The following is a 20,094-nucleotide window of genomic DNA, read 5'->3' as shown; positions in this document are numbered from 1 at the left end:
GACAAGTGTATGATATTCGAGGATCAGAACATATGTGGTGGAGTCGACTTTCCTTCTGCCTTTTCCCTGCTGTGCTGTTTCCTCCAGGGAAATGATGCCTGTGCATCGACTATTGTGTGGGGAGGGGCGTGGGGATGGGGAGAGTGGCACTTGGTAAAACTGCATTTACACAAATCTCAATGTTTTCCTGCATGCATTTGCATTTACTACATAGGAACATATGCACACGCTATCCATAGAGGCGGTTACAAAACTGTTAATGCCTCCTGGAAGGTGAAATCAAAAACTGCAAAGGTTTCTTGCCAGGGAAAATGTAGAAATGACACTGCCACCTGTTGTTTAAACCGGAGAACTGCTCCGAGTTCTGTTGCACCCGTGAAGGGGGCAAATGCTGGGAGTAGATTTCTCCTCTCTCCTCACATGGAAACTCTAGCTCCTTATTTATTGATATAGCCCGCTACGTTTGCTATAAAATAGTCTATCCAATGTGGGTTTTCACAGTGTGAAATAAGAGGAAAATAACTTATTGAAAACGTGCTTGGGTCTTTATTGTCATTGTGTGTGGTTTCCAACGCTTTATATAATGGAGCCCAAGGCTTTCTATTTTGTATAGTTTTTCCTTCAAAAAGACAAAAAAGGAATTTCTCTTCTTGTGCTAATGATGGATGAAAAGGTAGGAAAGTACTGGGGGCTAGCATCGGTGGCTTATGTTCAGTCACCGAGCAAGCAATTGGTAGCCAATATCGGTGGATAATGATACTGAGAGCCAATACCGGTTTCATTTGGGTGTCGGATGAGAAGCTTAGTTCTTCTGAAGTGAGGAAAGGGTAGCTATTGAGGGTACTAAGAACTGGTATTCAGTTTGTGTAGTGGAACAAGCATAAACTTAGCAAGATAAGGGGTTTGTGTGTGATCATGCGGATTTCAGTGAGTTATCAATCTACTTTAATGCTAGAACCTGTGCCCCCCCACCCATATTAATTAGTTATGCCCTTCTCCTATGTGAATTACCACGGCATAATTTAGTGGTTGTAACAGAGTTAATGAACTCTGTTGAAAACTAGGGTCAGAAGGCAGCTAACTAAGAGGGAGCTTGCACCAGGCCCTTTGTGAGGAGGAATTCCCACTCACAGCGTCGGCAATGGTCTAGGTGGTTTTTAAATTCTCCCTCCTTTTTACATCCTTTTTCTAAATTTTACAGGCACATAGACCAAACCTGTAGTGTTCACTTTCTGACCATGCTAAACCATGAGGAATAAACTTTCAGTCATCTTATTGAGGATTGACACCAGCTGTTGATTTCTATATTGGTATTTAAAATTCAAGAAAGTCAAAGCTCAGGCAGAATAGTAAAAGAAAATGAAATAATATGAAGTCCCAGAGAGGAGGAAGGTGGTGTTTGAGGAGTGTTTTTCAACCTTTGGCGAGTTCTTCAGCTCTCAGGGCCTTGATTTCCCCACCTGTGAAATGGGGAATTCAGGTTGGAAAAGTTTTGAGGCTCCTTCTGCCTGTTATTTTGTCGATGCGTTTGAAACCTGTCTTGCTAATACGCCATTAGATCTCTAAATCGGTAATACGATTTACAACGTAGATTTCTAGTCCCAACGTGGTGCTAGAATTTACTCTTCCTGGGCCGCGTGTGGAGACAAGATGACGTCTTTGGCCGTCTTCAAGCCTCGTGACTCTGGAAGCGTGTTATATGTCCTTCCTATGAAAGGAAGTATCCAAATTTTCCTGGGAGAGACAAACTAGGATAAACACAGCTTTCCTTGAGGAAACACCATCTTTCCTTAACCTTCTTTAGCTTAATGTTTTTGATATTCAGCACATAATATCTAAATGGATGACACAGATATCCACAGACACCATGCCATAGTCAAAATCTAATGCCTTCTAACAGCTACATCATGGAACAATTATTTCAGCCCTCTAAACCTTAAGATTGGATGAGTTTGCCTTTTAATCCAAGAAATATTTTGGGATGGGAAATTAACTTTTTCCCGCTTCCCCTTGTCTTTCCTATTTGGACTTTCTCCATCACACTGTTCATTTGATGAATAAGCAAAGATAATTCAGTGAGCTGCTTGCCAAAAATGCACTCAGATTTCTCCTGCAAGCACTCATTTGTGGGTAAACCAAAGTTGTAGGAAATGAAGAAAAGAGAGAGGGAGTTGATTACATTGTGTTTAGGCTTTCTTCCTGGCATCACTGGGCTCTGGATACGTGTTGATCAACTCTTATCGATGAGTACATCATGCTAGAGCTTTAGGTCTTTCTCTGCGCGGAGAAGCTCCGTCTCCGCTCAGGGCTGGTAGTGAACTGATGAAGGGGAGGAGAAAACAAGAGCAGGGGTCACTTTTTAAAAGTCCATTTTTATCCTGCTGTGATTGAATTGTTGCCCCAATAGACAGAACATATGATTCTGTATTGTTTCTCAACAGAGAACTATAAGAAGGAAAGAAACTTCTTATGACATTCACAAACACGATTTCCGCTGTTAGTTTTAAAAATATTGGGGTTTTTTTTTGTTTTTTGTTTGTTTGTTTGTTTTTTGAGATGGAGGCTTGCTCTGTTTCACAGGCTGGAGTGCAGTGGCGTGATCTCGGCTCACTGCAACCTCCACCCCCTGGGTTCAAGTGATTCTCCTGCCTCAGCCTCCCTAGTAGCTGGGATTACAGCCGTGTGCCACCATGCCCGGCTAATTTTTGTATTTTTAGTAGAGATGGATTTCACCATGTTGCCTAGGCTGGTCTTGAACTCCTGAGTTCAAATGCTAATTTTTGTATTTTTAGTAGAGATGGATTTCACCATGTTGCCTAGGCTGGTCTTGAACTCCTGAGTTCAAATGATCCACCCATCTTGGCCTCCCAAAGTGCTGGGATTATTGGCATGAGCCACTGTGCCCAGCCAAAAATACTGTTTTTTATTTTTATTTGTTAGCGTTTTTGTTATTGGGAATAATACCAGAGAGCTTTATAACAGACTTTATAATAAACACAATCTTGGCAGGGCACAGTGGCTCACGCCTATAATCCCAGCACTTTGGGAGTCCGAGGTGGGTGGATCATGAGGTCAGGAGTTCAAGACCAGCCTGGCCAACATGGTGAAACCCCGTCTCTACTAAAAATACAAAAATTAACTGGGCGTGGTAGCACACACCTGTGATCCTAGCTACTCAGGAGGCTGAGGCAGGAGACTTGCTTGAACCCACGAGGTGGAGGTTGCAGTGAGCCGAGATCGCACCAATGCACTTCATCCTGGGCAACAGAGCAAGACTCCATCTCAAAAAAAAAAAAAAAAAAAAAAAAAAAGATCTTACATGAGACATCATATTCAGATAGCTTCTTCTACTTCATTCCAGTTATTCTGCCTGTGGTCACAACAATAATTTTGAAGGTATTTTAGTGTCTTTCTCCTTTTTTAAATAATGAGAATACTAAGACCTAATTAGAGAGGCTTGCCTTAAGGCTCTGGCCATCTTCAGTATTGGAAGTAGGTGATCTAACTTGGAATCTAATATTCTTTCCACTATATGATATATACACAAACCAGTATTATCTTTTGCTTTGTTACCCTCTTATGTACATGTGTGTATGTGTATATACACACATATATGTTACAGAGTAATGATGTTCCAGTTAAAAACATATATTCACAAATATTTCTGTGACTTCAAAAAATGTGAAGACTCTTAGTTTAGACAAAAATGCATTACAGTTAGGATTGCAGACTCTTCCTAGAAATAGAAGGGACACTTTAAATAAGAGTAGGTGACGTCCTCTAGCTTCAGGCTATTTTGCATCAAAAACAACCTAGACAAATCACCTCTGCTTTGTGTATGTTCGTCTAGCCCCCAATACATGAATTCCAACCTGTATTGCTAACCTTGCTCCTACAGTCTGCAGCACTGTGAGCACCCTGAAGGATGCTACATTCACGTGCTTTGAGTGTGGTTTCACATTATGGCCCAATGATGCACACCTGTTGATTGCTGGTTTTACCACCATTATTTTATGTAGTTATCATGTACTGAGTGTTGACTATGGGCCAGGCATTTCGCAGCAGGCCTGTTTTTCATATTTTGCAGCTAAGGGAAGGAAACTGAAGCCAAGTGACTTACCCAAGGCCACACTGCTAGCAAGTGGTACGGCTGCCACTTGAACTTGAGTCTCTCACTCCGGAGCCGAATTCTTCATCCCCGAACTCTAATGTCTCACCTGAGGAAGGTGCTGAGGTGTCTCAGAGGATTTACCGCACTCTGCAGGCCTAAACAGAATTAATCTTGTGGTTTAGTGTCTCAACAGGGATGCTGAGGGCAAAGGAGAGGCTCTTATTTTCAAAACAAATGACTTTGGCAGCATGAAAAAACGAAACCGAGAAAATTGCCAGCACCACACTTTGTGTGCAAACACTACTGCTTTGTTCTCCGGTGTTGCGGCTCCTCATTAAACAGCTCCCTCCCAGGGTTGCTCAAGAAAGGAAAGGAAAACTTTCAGAGGTACGGCTACTCCCCAAGCACTGTTGCTGCCAGAGCCTCTAGTATTTGTTTTTCAAAATTTTAAAAATAGTCATGGTATTCTTACAGCCCTTACGCCCTCCAGGATCCTAGCCGACTTCTAAGTACAGAAATGTTAATGGGCTGAGGGAGGGGAAGCCCAGAGGGCAGCTCCCCTCCCAGAAACTCAGGCTAAGCCAGTCCTCTGCTGAGAGGACTGCTTTCAGTGAGGCCCACCTTTATTTCTTATTTACATAGAGTTATAAGATGTATCAAGAGCCCTTAGACATCATAGGCAAGTGGTAACTGCTGTTTCTCCAACACAGGCTCTGAGCGTTTGTGGATAAAGGGCACGATTTCTCTAAGGTCTTTCTGAATACTATGCACAGGTCACGTTTCTTCATTACCATTGAGGTTTGGAACCTCTGACTATTTCAGCCTTCCATTCTTGGCCTGTTTACAGGTGAGGAAAGGCTGAGAGAAATGAAGGGACTTCATTTTTGTCACATAGCTTGTGACACCATTAGGACCTCCTCCAGATGGCCGTCATCCTAGGACAGTAGTCTTTCTTTGGCATCACGCTGTTGCTCCTGTAGTAGGGACTATGACTTAAACACTTTTTTTTTTTTCGTGTAAAAATCACAGCCTTATTATCCACGGGGAATGGATTGTTAACTGACTGATTACTGTCATTTTTATGTATTTCTGGCTGGTTCTTTTCTAATGCATTTAATCCTGTGTCCCACGTCTGAATACAGATTGCCCCACAGTATATTGCATTTAATCCTGCGTCCCACGTCTGAGTACAGATTGCCCCACGGTATATTGCATTTAATCCTGCGTCCCACGTCTGAGTACAGGTTGCCCCACGGTATATTGCATTTAATCCTGCGTCCCACGTCTGAGTACAGGTTGCCCCACGGTATATTGCATTTAATCCTGCGTCCCACGTCTGAGTACAGGTTGCCCCACGGTATATTGCATTTAATCCTGCGTCCCACGTCTGAGTACAGGTTGCCCCACGGTATATTGCATTTAATCCTGCGTCCCACGTCTGAGTACAGGTTGCCCCACGGTATATTGCATTTAATCCTGCGTCCCACGTCTGAGTTCAGGTTGCCCCACGGTATATTGCATTTAATCCTGCGTCGCACGTCTGAGTACAGGTTGCCCCACGGTATATTGCATTTAATCCTGCGTCCCACGTCTGAGTACAGGTTGCCCCACGGTATATTGCATTTAATCCTGCGTCCCACGTCTGAGTACAGGTTGCCCCACGGTATATTGCATTTAATCCTGCGTCCCACGTCTGAGTACAGGTTGCCCCACGGTATATTGCATTTAATCCTGCGTCCCACGTCTGAGTACAGGTTGCCCCACGGTATATTGCATTTAATCCTGCGTCCCACGTCTGAGTTCAGGTTGCCCCACGGTATATTGCATTTAATCCTGCGTCCCACGTCTGAGTACAGGTTGCCCCACGGTATATTGCATTTAATCCTGCGTCCCACGTCTGAGTACAGGTTGCCCCACGGTATATTGCATTTAATCCTGCGTCCCACGTCTGAGTACAGGTTGCCCCACGGTATATTGCATTTAATCCTGCGTCCCACGTCTGAGTACAGGTTGCCCCACGGTATATTGCATTTAATCCTGCGTCCGTCTGAGTACAGGTTGCCCCACGGTATATTGCATTTAATCCTGCGTCCCACGTCTGAGTACAGGTTGCCCCACGGTATATTGCATTTAATCCTGCGTCCCACGTCTGAGTACAGGTTGCCCCACGGTATATTGCATTTAATCCTGCGTCCCACGTCTGAGTACAGGTTGCCCCACGGTATATTGCATTTAATCCTGCGTCCCACGTCTGAGTACAGGTTGCCCCACGGTATATTGCATTTAATCCTGCGTCCCACGTCTGAGTACAGGTTGCCCCACGGTATATTGCATTTAATCCTGCGTCCCACGTCTGAGTACAGGTTGCCGCACGGTATATTGCATTTAATCCTGCGTCCCACGTCTGAGTACAGGTTGCCCCACGGTATATTGCATTTAATCCTGCGTCCCACGTCTGAGTACAGGTTGCCCCACGGTATATTTTTTGTCGTGTCCTTCTGCCTTTTCTTTTTCGGTCAGGGTCTGGCTCTGTTTCCCAGGCTGGAGTGCAGGGGTGTGATCAGGGCTTACTGCAGCCTCAACCTCCCAGGCTCACGTGATCCTCCCAACTCAGCCTCCGGAGTAGCTGGGACTACAGACATATGCCACCATGCCTGGCTAATTTTGTTTTTTTGTATTTTTGGTAGAATGGGGTTTCACCGTGTTGCCCAGGTTGGTCTCAAACTCCTGGACTCAAGTGATCCGCCCACCTAGACCTCCCGAAATACTGGGATTACCGATGTGAGCTGCCGTGCGTGGCCTCCTTCTGCCTTTTCTTCAGTTCTTTCATCTCCTTTTATTCCCCTAACTCTTCCACCTCTCCACCTACATGAAACCCAGAGCGCCAGATGAATGAATCTCATTTATTAAGGTGAGATCAGAGATTTGGCTCTGCAAGTAGACCATCGACCAGGGAGCTGACGTCGGACTCTCTCTTGTGAGGCACCCAGATCTTTCCCTTCTGAGAAGAGAAAGCACCTCATCCCATCCTGCATGGCATCAGTTTTCCTCTTGAATGGAAACCTCCCACAAGGCCAAAGACAAACTCACCTGCTTCAGAGTCTTGCTCTCTATGGACTGGGAAGGACAAGTTACGGTCCTGTGGGATTGACAGCAGAGTGCTGCCTGATAATCCCTGGAGGAGGATGTCAGGCCCTAGTTGTGGCCGCTTCTCCAACAGCCTCTTTAGAATGTGGGGAGTTGATCACTTTCTGTCCTCAGCTTCGGGCCTTAGCGTCAGTTCTGGCCCAGGAGAGGAAGCCCCTCTCAGCAGCGCCTCAGAACATCACCGTGTAACAGGAAGGAAGGGAGAATGAGCAGGAATGAGCAGTCCAGCTCCTGTCCACGCCTTTTCTCAAGCTCTGGCTGTGTCCGCTCTTAGATTTCGTAGTGCTAATTGTTTTTCATGTTTTAGAGGCTCCGGGCTCCTTGATCTTGTGTGTTATGGAGTCTTCAATAGCCCTGCGATTGTGTGTTCACGATTCCGTGAAGTACAGTTAATATAGCTGTGGGGTCTGCCTTGAGGGCTCTTTCCGAGACAGCTCTCCTCCCTGTGGTGTGTGTCCGTCTGTTCTCAGTGGGCTGAGAGACAGGGCATTTTTTTATGTGAGACAGGTCAGTATTTGGCACTTGATGGCTTTTAAATTGTCTCTTTGTTCACACATCGGGAAGGCTGCAGCTGATTTCCTTTTATTTTTTAGTTTTAAAAAAAATTTTTTTGAGAGTAAGTTGGAATTATACAGGGGCTGTGTATCACTTTCCAGTTTTCCCCCAAACTTTATAAATATATGAGGAAAGACAGATGTGCGGTAAGGGCTTCTCACATTATCACCCAGGAGTTCCATCTGGGAAACGGGGAGCACATCCCAGTTCCCTTTGGTAGGAAGAGGAACCTCGGTGGGTCCAGCCTGAACATCCCTGGACTGTTCCTCATCACCCCTGTCTGCCCTGTTCCACCCCGGACATTCCAACACCCCAGCCCCTCCAACACCCCAGCCCCTCCAACACCCCAGTTCCTCCAACACCCCAGCCCCTCCGACACCCCAGCCCCTCCGACACCCCAACACCTCCGACACCCCAGCCCCTCCGACCGACACCCCAGCCCCTCCAACACCCCAGCCCCTCCACACCCCAGCCCCTCCATCACCCACCCCTGCGACACCCCAGCCCCTCCGACACCCCAGCCCCTCCGACATCCCAGCCCCTCCGACACCCCAGCCCCTCCGACACCCCAGCCCCTCCGACACCCCAGCTCCTCCGACACCCCAGCCCCTCCGACACCCCAGCCCCTCCGACACCCCAGCCCCTCCGACACCCCAGCCCTCCGACACCCCAGCCCTCCTCCGACACCCCAGCCCCTCCGACACCCCAGTTCCTCCGACACCCCAGCCCCTCCAACACCCCAGCCCTCCTCTGACACCCCAGCCCCTCCTCTCCCACCCCTCCCCTCCACCCCAGCCCTCCTCTGACACCCCAGCCCCTCCGACACCCCAGCTCCTCCAACTCGCTCATTAGTTTTAACATAGACTAGAAAGGTGGACTCTTCCTACAAAGTAGATTTTTACTTTAACAACTTTAAAATCCACTTTGGGGCTTTGGGGGACCATGACATATAGGTCAGATTTCTTTTAGTCATCAGGACATGGTTGTGGTTTTAACACAAACATCAAATCACCGTCTTTAATTTTTAAAACCAATCTTAAAACAGCATAGTAGAATTGATTCCCAAATGTCAAGATCCTGCCTTTTCTCCTTCCTTTCACCCTTTCAATATCCAGCTGTCTTTGGAGTCTATAAAACCCATTCACAGAGCTTGGGAACAATTAGGTTCTCAAACTCCACATCTCATATGGAGGCCAGCTGAAGAGGAACGTCTTTAAATGTTCTGGCGTCTAACGGCGGCTCCATGTGTGTGCTGGTTCTGACGGGGCGCTGCATTCAGTGACGACGTCTGGTCATGATTGAGAGGGACTCCTGACGGGAGGTTTGAAGGACCTGGTTTCCCTTTGCAGTTTCCATTCTTTATCTCCTTTGCAGTTTTCATGGGATTCTCTATTGTGAGAGGATTCTGCAGGAAGCAGGCGCTTGTGTTTTGCTTTTATAACATCACTGTAAGGATGTCCCTGTACATGCTTACACTGTGCCTATATGACTCTGCAGAAAACCGGACCTGTGTCCTAGGTCCTGCTGTATTCCGGCTGAGATGACGAATAGAACATACCACGAAAGTTTTGATTTGCTTATCCTCACATCGTCTAAGTTAATGGTAGCCCTTTATAGAGACAGGTGACTATCCCCATTTTAGATGAGCAAACCAGTGTCCAGGGAAGTTGCCCAAGGTCAGAGAGCTAGTTAATTGAGAAACCAGGACTGAAAGTCAAATCCAGTTCCAAGTACAGTGTTGCCTCCACCATACGTGGTTGCCTCCCGGCTGTAAGCATTTGCTTTGCTGCTGTGAGAAAGATTTACACTTGTCTACTGAGTCATAGGGCAATGGAAATAGTTTTGGCTGTTGTATTTGGCTAATTAAGCAATGGCAGTCAGAGAGGCAGAACCCACATTTTTGAGGTTTTTCTTTTTAAACAACATTCTTAATGTGATGTTTCTCCCTTAAAATGTTAAAATTAGGTCAGTACCAGTGGCTCATGCCTATAATACCAGCACTTTCGGAGGCCGAGATGGGCAGATGGTCTGAGCCCAGGAGTTTGAGACCAGCCTGGAAAACATGGAGAAACCCCACCTCTAGAAAAAAATACAAAAAAATTAGCCCGGCATGTTGGTGCATGCCTGTAGTCCCAGCTACTCAGGAGGCTGAGGTGGGAGGATACCTGAGTCCGAGGAGGTCGAGGCTGCAGTGAGTTGTGATCGCACCGCTGCTCTCCAACCTGGGTGACAGAGTGAGATCCTGTCTACAAAAAAAATATATATATATATATTATCCCCATTCTTGTATTTCTTATGGTGTCTGTAGCTTATCGGCCTCCCCAGGGAACAGTGCCCTGCATTTTCTGGGTTGCCCTGCCCCAACACAACGCTCTAGACCACCCTCTTTCTGGCCTCAACCCTACGTAACCCTTTGTGTGCTCATACATTCTCTGGGTTCCCAAGGATAGAGTCTCTTGCATGAGGAAGCTGGATGAAAGCCTGGAAAGGTTATTTTGTTTAAATTCTTACCTTGAAGTTCCTTTGGTGAGGGAGCCAGGCTGGAAATCATACCACAACAGTCGTGTTTCATAGTTACAGTGTAATCGGGAGGCTGTAATTCATGGCCATTAAATTGCTTCCTTTGAAGTATAAGAAAAACCAGGACAACTTTTATGGCCCTTTAACCCACAGGATTGTAGTGCACATGAATGGAAGTCAAGTGTGTTGTGGGCTCTTGCAGGTACTGTGGCTGGCAGAATTCCATCTTCACCCTGGTGCTCATTAATGGGTTGACTTTCAAGTGAAAACTGGGGCGAATGGTATCAGAATCTTGGAAGGCTTTTCTTCTGTCTCTTTTTTGCATTTTTATAAAATAAATCAGAAATGAGGAGTCTTATTTGGTAGCTTGACTAAAAATGAGAATTATTTCTCTGGTAGATCTCTTAGGGACTGGGCAGTAGAAAGATAGTTAATACATACTGAGCACCTTCTAAATGTTAGCACTGTGCTGGCCATTTTGCATACCTATTTCCATTTAATCCTCACAGCAATCCTATGAAGTCGGTAGGCTCATTCCCGTTTTACAGATAGGAGACAGGCTGGAGAAGGTCACTTAGTAAGTGGTGGTGCCCGAATTCCAGTCGAGGTCTGAGCCAAAGCACGTGGTTTTGCTCCCACGCTCTGTGGCTTCCCGGAACTCATACCTGAGCTTACGTAACAGAGTAACATTGTGGGGCCCATGTCATGGGTCCCAATATTTCCTAGGATAATCACTTGTGTAATAAATCACTGAGATTTACACGACTGTATTATAGTTGTTCTTAAGAGAATTACATAGGAAAACCGTGGAGAAAGAAAGGCAACAAAAATACATATTAGTGTTTAATGACTAGATGTGTGAGATATTTATCTTACATATTATAATAAATTTAATGCTTCATGACTTTGATTATATGTAATTTAAAGAGATGCTGAAAATAGATGTCATTAGAATAATAAGTAAGGTAGTTTTTCATTGCTGAAAAAGGTACACCTAAAGGCAATGTAGTTCTTATTGAAAATTTGTTTGATAGCTGAGCTGTTCAAAATAGGGTGGGAAGTAAAAAATGGAATGGGGAGGGAATCTTTCAGTATGTGGACTGTAAAGCTACTCTACACTTGTTCAGAGAGGAGATAATCCATAGGACATAAAAATGTGCGAACTTCAGTTGTACGTATTCCTCAGTCTATTCTGTCACCTGTATTTATTGCCTGGAATTGTTGCAATATGGAATTAGTCCTAAGAGAGTTCGCTTAGGTCATGGTAAGTCCCCCCTGTCCACTAGATGGCGCTGTGGTCGCGTAGATACACCTGCTGCCCCGCCAGAGGTTTGAGCAGCAGATGAGAACCTTCTGCTGGGATCCTCCAAAGCCTAATGAAGTGTGAATTGGAGCACCATGGAATAATAGAGTTTTTCACCTTTCTCGTTCTGGGTTCAGTTCTTCTGTGTGCCTGCACATCTTCACTTGGCTTTTCTTTGCCCCTTTACCGTCTTTCCCTCTACCTCTTCCATCCTATTCTTACCTGCCCACCAGTCCTCCTACCTATAACCTTTCTCTTCTCTGCCTTATCCTTCAGACTTCTTTTCTCTTTGATGAGTGTAGGACGCACTTACATCGTGCGGTGGTAAACTGAGATGTTTCCACGTGAGCCATGCAGCGAGGCCGAATGATGGGTTGGGAACTACTTCAAAAGGAGGTGGTCATCGGCCGGGCGCGGTGGCTCACACCTGTCATCCCAGCACTCTGGGAGATGGAGGAGGAAGGATCACTGAGCCCAGGAGGTTGAGGCTGCAGTGAGCCATGGTTGCACCACTGCACTCCAGGCCGGGTGACAGAGCAGGACCCCGCCTCTAAAAAATAATAATAGGCCGGGCGCGGTGGCTCACGCCTGTCATCCCAGCACTTTGGGAGGCTGAGGCGGGCAGATCACGAGGTCAGGAGATCGAGACCATCCTGGCTGACATGGTGAAACCCTGTCTCTACTAAAAATACAAAAAAATTAGCTGGGTGAGGTGGCGGATGCCTGTTGTCCCAGCTACTCAGGAGGCTGAGGCAGGAGAATGGCGTGAACCCAGGAGGCGGAGGTTGCAGTGAGCCAAGATCGCGCCACTGCACTCCAGCCCGGGTGACAGAGACTCCGTCTCAAAAAAAAGGAAAAAAAAAAAAAGGAGGTGGTCATCTTGCCCGTCAGGCTGGAGTCTCCTCACAGCTGGCATGCGCTTCTCAGTGGACTCATGACTTGTTCCTACAGTGAATTTGGCGATGTCTCAACAATGATGGGTTTGGTTCTAGTAAATACAATCATAAGGAAGATAGGGACTCTGCAGTTACAGTGGTGGATGTGGAAAGTATACAAAGTATCTGTGATCTCATGGGGATCGCCTAGAACCAGAGCTGGAAACCAGAGCTGGAAGACAGCGGCCAGAGAATGCGTCAAAATCTCTTATTTTGAACAAAGGAAAGAGAGATCCACAGGATCCCGGGATCTCTTTCTGGCCACTTTAATGCTCTCTTCTGAGTAGCTGTCAGCTCCCAAGAGGGAGAGCACTGACATTTAAAGACAGGAACCATCTGTGAATGTTATTTAGTGTAGGGTCTGCAATTCTGAAAATTATCAGCCAGGGAAATGACCCCTGTTTGACTATCATTTGAAGTTCAAAAAGAGGATCATGGAAAACATTTAAACTATTTTCTGTCTTCCCCGTAAAATGTTAGTCATTTATGTATAGGATTATTATTGTTTCCGTCTTCAAACCACAGCTTGCAGAGCCAGCGACCACATGATGAGAAGCAGCCATGCTGCTTAGATTTTGGCAAGGGTGGCTAATGTAAAAACGGCCCATCTCCAAAACATGGTGGATGCCACATATCCCATGGTTTCCAGGATGAAGCCAGACACTGTCTCTTCCATAGTACCTGGCGCAAGGAGAAACTTTTGCAAACATCTGCACCCTGTAAGGTTGAAGATGGGCTGGCAAGAGGAGGAGGTGCCTGTAGCAGTCATACTTGTAGGTAGGCAGACGTGTTTGGACTTGCCTGGCATATTTTTCTCCTTGGAGCAATTCATCTTCTCTTGACATAAAACTTTCTCACTAGTCAGAAGCAACACTTTCCGAGATGTCATTTAATTCACACTAACAAATTACAAGGAACTTCAGGTGAATAGGTGGGAAGGCAGCATTTGGAACTAGCCTGATGGGATCCTAAATATGGTTCTGTCTGTTGACCTTAGAGCATCATTTGCATCAGTCTAGTTTCCCTCCTCACCAGAGGTGCAGGACCCCAGCCTTATTTCCTCAGACTTGAGTGCAGTAGTGTAAATGGGCTGTTTATTGGTGAGCTTTTTCTTTTTTTTCTGTTTTTTTGAGACGGAGTCTCGCTCTGTCGTCCAGGCTGGAGTACAGTGGTGCGATCTCGGCTCACTGCAAGCTCCGCCTCCCGTGTTCATGCCATTCTCCTGCCTCAGCCTCCTGAGTAGCTGGGACTACAGGCACCCGCCACCTCGCCTGGCTAATTTTTGTATTTTTAGTAGAGACGGGGTTTCACCGTGTTAGCCAGGATGGTCTCGATCTCCTGACCTTGTGATCCGCCCACCTCGGCCTCCCAAAGTGCTGGGATTACAGGCGTGAGCCACCACGCCCGGCCTGAGCTTTTTCTTATCATCACAGAACTTTAGAAAATAAGTAAAACGTTATTAGCATGAAGTAAAGCAGTCTCTAAGTTAGCTAGATTTCGATCTATGTGGAATGTAGAAATGTGATCTTGTTGTTTCCAAACACTGTGTGTGTCGTCAGTCAAGATGTGGCTTTAGCAAATGCTCACTGATAGATATATTGTTAGATATGTTCTCTGTCTTCCAGCATCTTACAGTTTACTTGACAAGATGAACTCAGCGAATCACCAGTGATGACTGTAAGGCTTGTAGGCCTTGTATTTTAGTCTCTGTTATCTTGATTACTGAGCACCCTAGAAATGAAACTCCTTAATAACTGTTTTGGCCATGATGCAAGATAAAAGGTCGTCCTTGAACTCTGAATGGTGGTGTCCAGGGGAGGGGGAGGCAGAGACAAGTCCTGTGTGGTCCAAAGGGGCTTTTTAGAGTCTGGTGAAGGTTTGTGTCATTTTGATTTAGGGACATGGTTGATGCTATGGGACATTCTAGAGAGAAATGGAAGGTGGGAGCCCCCTACAGTCCACAGCCCTTTCTACCCCACTGGGAGAGAAGGGAAGGAAGTAGTATCCTATCTCCATCTTCACATTCTGGTTTTTTTCCTTCCATGTTCCTTTTTTCTCCTCTCTCCTTTTCCTTTCTCCTTTGTGTTGTCCCTTCCCACCCCTTCTGGGAAGAACAGAAAAAACCTGACAGTTATCGGTGTCCTGCCATGTATCATCATCTCGCCAGCTTAAGGGTAAGAAAGAGGGTGGGGCACAAGGAGCCACATAGCTGTGTATATTTGTCTACAGCCTGGCAGTCACAATGCCTCCATTGAAAACCCAAGCCGCATGATTTATGTATCTTATCATCATCACAAATTTTTATTCTGAGAAATTATGCAAGAGAAAACATCTTCAGTCAACCATTACTGAGTGTAAACCAGGAGACAAAACAGTCATAGCCTATCTCATTTAGCTTTCTTAACAACCCTGTAAGGTAGACATATTATTCCAATTTTATAAAAGAGGAACTAGGATTCAAAACCTTGAGTGAACCAGCCAGCACGTTCCCTGGTGCCTAGCTGGTACTCGTTACATACTTGCTAAATGAAGAAGTAAGCAAAGGAAGTCTTTGAGCCAGGATTTAAAACCAGATTTTATAACCTCAAGTTCCATGCTCTTTCTGCTTTATTGTTTGTTTTCTGGGAGAGACTTGGTGAGCCTAAAAGATCAGTAGTACTCTGTACTATTTATTGAGCAAGTAGTATTTCACTTTTGAAATAAGAATGCAGTATGTTCGTTTCATTAGTCTTTATCTCTCTTTCTCTGTCTCTTGCTTTAGGTAACACGTAATTGTTGATACATCCCTATTCTTAAGCTCCTTTTTCTTTCTTTCTTTCTTTTTTTCTTTTTTTGACTCACTCTTAGGTCTTTTATACTGGCAACCAGCTTAGTTGTTTAAAAACATAGATTCTGGGTCAAGATTTTCTGTGTTTAAATCTAGGCTTCACCACTGTCTTGCTCTGTGATCTTGGGCAAGATACTTAACCTTGCTGTTTTTCAGATTTATTAACTTTAAAATGAGGATAATAATAAAAACCTACATCAAGGGGTTCCCATTGAAGGTTATACAAGTTGTTATATGTATAGCACCCCAAACAATTCCTGGCACAGAATAAATACTACATACATGCAGTTAATATAGCAGCATTGCTAAATGTAATTATTCTGTGTGCTTTTTGCAATCTTCCCCTTTTATTTCTTAAGCTCTTTGTTTCTATTTTATTTTGATTTTTTTATTTCCACCTCACTTTCTTCTCTACAGTTTGGTTTCATGTTTGGTTGTTTTTGTGGGCTTCTTTTGGTGGTAAAATATATTTAACATAAAACTTGTGATTTGAATGATCTCTAAGTCTATGATTCAGTGATATTAATTACATTCTATTAATTACATTCACAGGGTTGTGCACCATATCTATTTCTAAGTTTTTCATCACCTCAGAGAAATTCCTACCCCATTAAGCAATCCTCATCCACTCCCCTTTCACCTCAGCCCTTGACACCACCAATCTGTTTTGTGTCTCTGTGAATTTGGCCGCTCGAGGAACCTCGCATAAGTGGAATCACACAGTATTTGTCCTTTTGTGTCCAGCTCCTTTCCCTTAACATAATCTCTTCAAGATTCCTCCAGCCGTAGCATTATTAGAATTCCTTTCCTTTTTATGGCAAAATAAGGTTTTGTGTCTACACCACATTTTTTCTGTTCATCCAATGGTGGATGCTTGGGTCGTTTCCATGTTTTGGAAATTGAGTAACGTTCTGTGAACAGAGTATCTGCTGAGCCGCTGTTTGCGTTTCCTTTGGGCATATACCTAGAAGCAGAATTGCTGGATCGTTTGGGAGTTTAACTTTTTCAGGAGCCTCCAGACTGCTTTCCACAGCAGCTGCAGGACTTTCATCCCCACCAGCAATGCCCGGGGATTGCAGTTTCTCTGCGTCCTCACCAGGATTTACTGTTCATTTCTTTTGTAATAGCCCTCCTAATGGGATGGGCATGTGGTTGTCACATGGAAATATTGGCTCGTAAATAAAAGGAGGAACGCTTGAAAATTGAAGGATCAAGCTGTGTTTCAGACATGAGTCCCTAGTCAGGTCACTGACTTAGAATTATTTATTCAGCAAGAATCATGTCTCCGTAGGTTCCAAAACCTCTGGGAGCTCAGAAAATGAAGTCTCATTGTACTTTTTACCCAGGGTTAATGATCTCCATTCCCTTCCCAAGGGTGGGTGAGAGACGAGTGGGGTGCCACCGAAGAAGGAAGCTACTTAGCAGGAAGATACTTCCTTATCTTTATTTCTTTTGATGAAACGCTGTGAGCCCAGCCTCAGAGGAGCCAGCCTGTGACTGTACATTTTGGAATTCGTCTGCTCGCAGGTGTTGGCAGGCCCTGGCCCTGGTCCAGCACAGCATTTTCCCTGGAGGAACGCCACGCATTGAGTTTCCTTGTCTACAAAACTGTGTTATTGTCAGACCTCTCAGTGGAATCAGAGGGAGGTTGGTTTGTCTGGGCATTGCCAGGATAGTGCCTATCCGTGACCTCTTGTCTGGGCATCTGCCAGAGGAAGCTGTGATCTCTCCAGGGAAGTTTAGGACTTGAAGACACACTGGCAATGGCTGGTCTTTCTCCCAGCAGTTCTGATCACTCCCTGACCATCCTCACCGCCTGCCTTTGTCCTTCCCCCTTTGTCCTAAAGTGCTCTCAGCTGCTGTGACTGTGTCTTGTTTCCCTGGTGGTGGTGGAGGTGCTGAGGTCTGGGAAGGGTTGGGAATCGTGACGGTGGGTGCGGAGCTTGCTCCTGTGTGCTACTGCATAGCCTGCTGGCCTGAGGAAGTCCTTTCCTGCACATTGCTGCCTCCCACCACCCCACCCAGCCAGCCAGCCCGCATCCTGGTTTTCCTCAGGGGAGAGAATCCCTGCCACTGCGGATTCACAGCTCAGAGGAAGTGAAATCATGTGAGGCGAAAGTGCATTGCTAGCCAAAAAACAGTTTTTCTTAGTGAGGTCTATCAAATAATGTCTATCAAATGTGTCTTGAGGAGGAAGGAGATCTTGTGTGTCTCCCAGCAGCAAGCGTGCTAAAGTAGCAGCTCGATAGACGCTCAATGAATTTCAGTCAAAAGAAAGATGCTCATACTTCTCATTTCACAATGAAGTTGATTTTCCGGGGACCACCCCCCAGATGACGTCCCCACTGTCTTAGATTAACATGCAGTCGCTTTGAGTGTCTTTTAACAAATCGATCTTTTTCTCCTGTTCCTTTTGCTTCTCTCCCTAAAGGGGCTCCCCGTATTTGGCATCGTTAAATACATTCATTAAGTGTCTCATTGTGTAGGGCCAGTGTTTCATTTCGTTAATTAAAATCCATGCCCTGAACTGAGTTCGGAAGCCCTAAGAGCCAGAGCAGACTGCGAGGCACCTGCGGAAAAACGCAGCATATGCACGTACCCTAGACACAGACGCCGTGGTGTTCCACACCAGCGACGTCGCCTCGGTGCCAGTTCATAAATCAGAACTTCCCTGAGAGGCACGTCGTGTTCTGGGGCCAACTTCTTCACGGAAAGCACAGAGGCACCTTGCTAAAGAAGAGGAGGAGCTAGAGGAAGCGTAAAGCCGGGGCTGGTCCATCAGTCCCTCTCCCTCTCCCGCATTCCCCTCCCATAGGCTTTGAACTTTCTGAGTTTCTGTAGGTGTCCCCGGTTTGGACAGACACTGGAAAGCTCTTGTTCTGTGTGGTGCACTTGATTTGTTTTGGGCTTTTAAATACTGGGCTTGGCTTTATTTGTTGGAGTTACACCTCTACTTTGCATTTCAGAGGTTAAGGGAGAGGCAGTGTTGTGTCTTCTGTGAGTTAACACTCACCAGATAGTTACTGAATTTGTACTCTGTGCCTAGTACTCTGCGAGGCTCTGGGAATGCAGACGGTAACTTGATAGATAAGGTCCTGGCCTAATGAGTATGTATGTATTTGTTCAATTTTCAAGTGGTTATTAGAGCACAATGTTTAAAATAACACCTGTGTCATGAATTCTGTTCTATATAAACCCATTAGCATTGCATGGAGAAAAGCTCCATTCATCACAACACACTATACCCCTAACCCCAGCCCACTGGTTGGCAGGTGTGTGCCATTGATCGCAAGAGTCTAGGGAAGTTATGAGCTGCCCTGGACAATTTGTCACCCATCGGCCAACAGCTTTTCATTTAGCGTCCTCTATGTGGCTAGCGACATATAGAAAATCATTTCACAATTTCATTAGAGAAGCACAATCTGTGGTCTTTTTAGTCAGAGAAGATGGCTTACATATATGTATTTATAAAGTTAAACAAGAACCATTTCTTACATTGGGAATTCAGTGTTAACTGCCAGAAAGATTTTAGGTGTTGGGAAGTTAAGTATTATAATGGGTATAAAACTCAGTCCCCGCACTCTAATGTGCCAAAAATAACGTTTCGTTTCTTTTTGTATAAATCTGCCCAATTTCTGGCGCTGATTCTCTTTCTACTGCTGTGGTGGAAAACTTAATCTCCCCACTCAGCGTTCTGGGCTTATCCCCAGGACCACGCTGTTAGCGGCGTGGCTCTCTTAGCCCGCCCTCCCGCGCAGGTCTGGTGGCTCTCGGATGCATCCTTACCACACACAGGACTCGGGAGTTGCTTGTGTCTCTGTCCATCCAAATCCCCCTCCTGGGGAAGTTGGGCTTCTGGGTGGCAGCCCTGCTTAGAATTGGGGCCTAGGCCCCCGCTCCGTCGACCTTCGGGCTGCTTTATTCTCTCGCCCACCCGCTACTGCATCCCAGATTTTGCAGATGGTTTCTGCTTTCTCTACTGCCACATGCCTCCCCGAGGCACCGAGCAGAGTCTGATCTGTGGGAGAAAAAGAAAGAGGCGATGCAAAGAGAAGAGCACAAATTGGTATCTTGAAATATCATCCAGCCCTACAGTTCATAATTGTATCATCTGTAAATATTTACCAAACACGTTGGCATAAATTACCTGTTTCATCCTCAGAGCAACCTCAGGCATTTGTTACTGTTCTCCATTTCTCAGGTGTATAAACAGACGTAGGCTAAATACTTGTCATATGGGTGGACGTCATCATAAACAATAAATGAATTAATGCGAAAGTCAGGGTTTGGACCTCTTGTTTCTACACCAGTCCAGTGACTTCCGTGTAGCACCAGGCTGCTTCTCAGGTTGTCCTGAGGTTTGTGAAGCCACCTGTGGTCTGTAGCTTTAACAAGCATGACAACTTGTTTAGTGGACATTAGAAACATCTAGGCGAGTGATGTTTTATTTATTCACGTCTTAATCATTCAATTTTTCAAAGGTTAGATTTTCTTTTTCTTTTTTTTTTTTTGAGACGGGGTCTTGCTCTGTCACCAGGCTGGAGTGCAGTGGCGCGATCTCGGCTCACTGCAACCTCCGCCTCCCGAGTAGCTTGGACTACAGGCATGTGCTACCACCCCCAGCTAATTTTTGTATTTTTAGTAAAGACAGGGTTTTACCATGTTGGCCAGGATGGTCTCAATCTCTTGACCTTGT

The 20,094-nt window shown here is 45.5% G+C and overlaps 2 protein-coding genes across 14 annotated transcripts in view; both read left to right on the top strand.

Annotated features, from left to right (window-relative positions):
• SMYD3 (SET and MYND domain containing 3) overlaps window positions 1-20,094 on the top strand; it is a 758,748-nt gene that overhangs the window by 495,623 nt on the left and 243,031 nt on the right. The gene's annotated exons all lie outside the window — the stretch shown is intronic.
• LOC126943246 (uncharacterized) lies at window positions 2,779-8,171 on the top strand. 4 transcript variants are annotated; one of them, XM_050771816.1, is made up of 4 exons: window positions 2,779-5,559; window positions 5,662-5,865; window positions 5,917-6,120; window positions 6,169-8,171. In XM_050771816.1, exons 1-4 carry the CDS (start codon window positions 5,219-5,221, stop codon window positions 6,863-6,865), a joined length of 1,446 nt encoding a protein of 481 aa, XP_050627773.1. In that variant the 5' UTR covers window positions 2,779-5,218; the 3' UTR covers window positions 6,866-8,171. The 4 variants fall into 4 exon arrangements, with proteins under 4 accessions (XP_050627773.1, XP_050627782.1, XP_050627793.1 ...); XM_050771825.1 differs by lacking the exon at window positions 5,662-5,865; XM_050771836.1 differs by lacking the exon at window positions 5,917-6,120.

Source organism: Macaca thibetana, chromosome 1 (genome assembly GCF_024542745.1).
Source record: "Macaca thibetana thibetana isolate TM-01 chromosome 1, ASM2454274v1, whole genome shotgun sequence".
Taxonomy (NCBI): domain Eukaryota; kingdom Metazoa; phylum Chordata; class Mammalia; order Primates; family Cercopithecidae; genus Macaca; species Macaca thibetana.
This window is presented reverse-complemented; position numbering and strand designations above follow the sequence as displayed.

Bases quoted from the DNA above. Each gene is read 5' to 3' on its own strand.
- LOC126943246 (XM_050771816.1), top strand. From the start codon at position 5,219: ATGCATTTAATCCTGTGTCCCACGTCTGAATACAGATTGCCCCACAGT. The intron at 5,560-5,661 runs GTTGCCCCACGG...GTCTGAGTACAG, and splicing joins CGTCCCACGTCTGAGTACAG to GTTGCCCCACGGTATATTGC. The intron at 6,121-6,168 runs GTTGCCCCACGG...GTCTGAGTACAG, and splicing joins CGTCCCACGTCTGAGTACAG to GTTGCCCCACGGTATATTGC.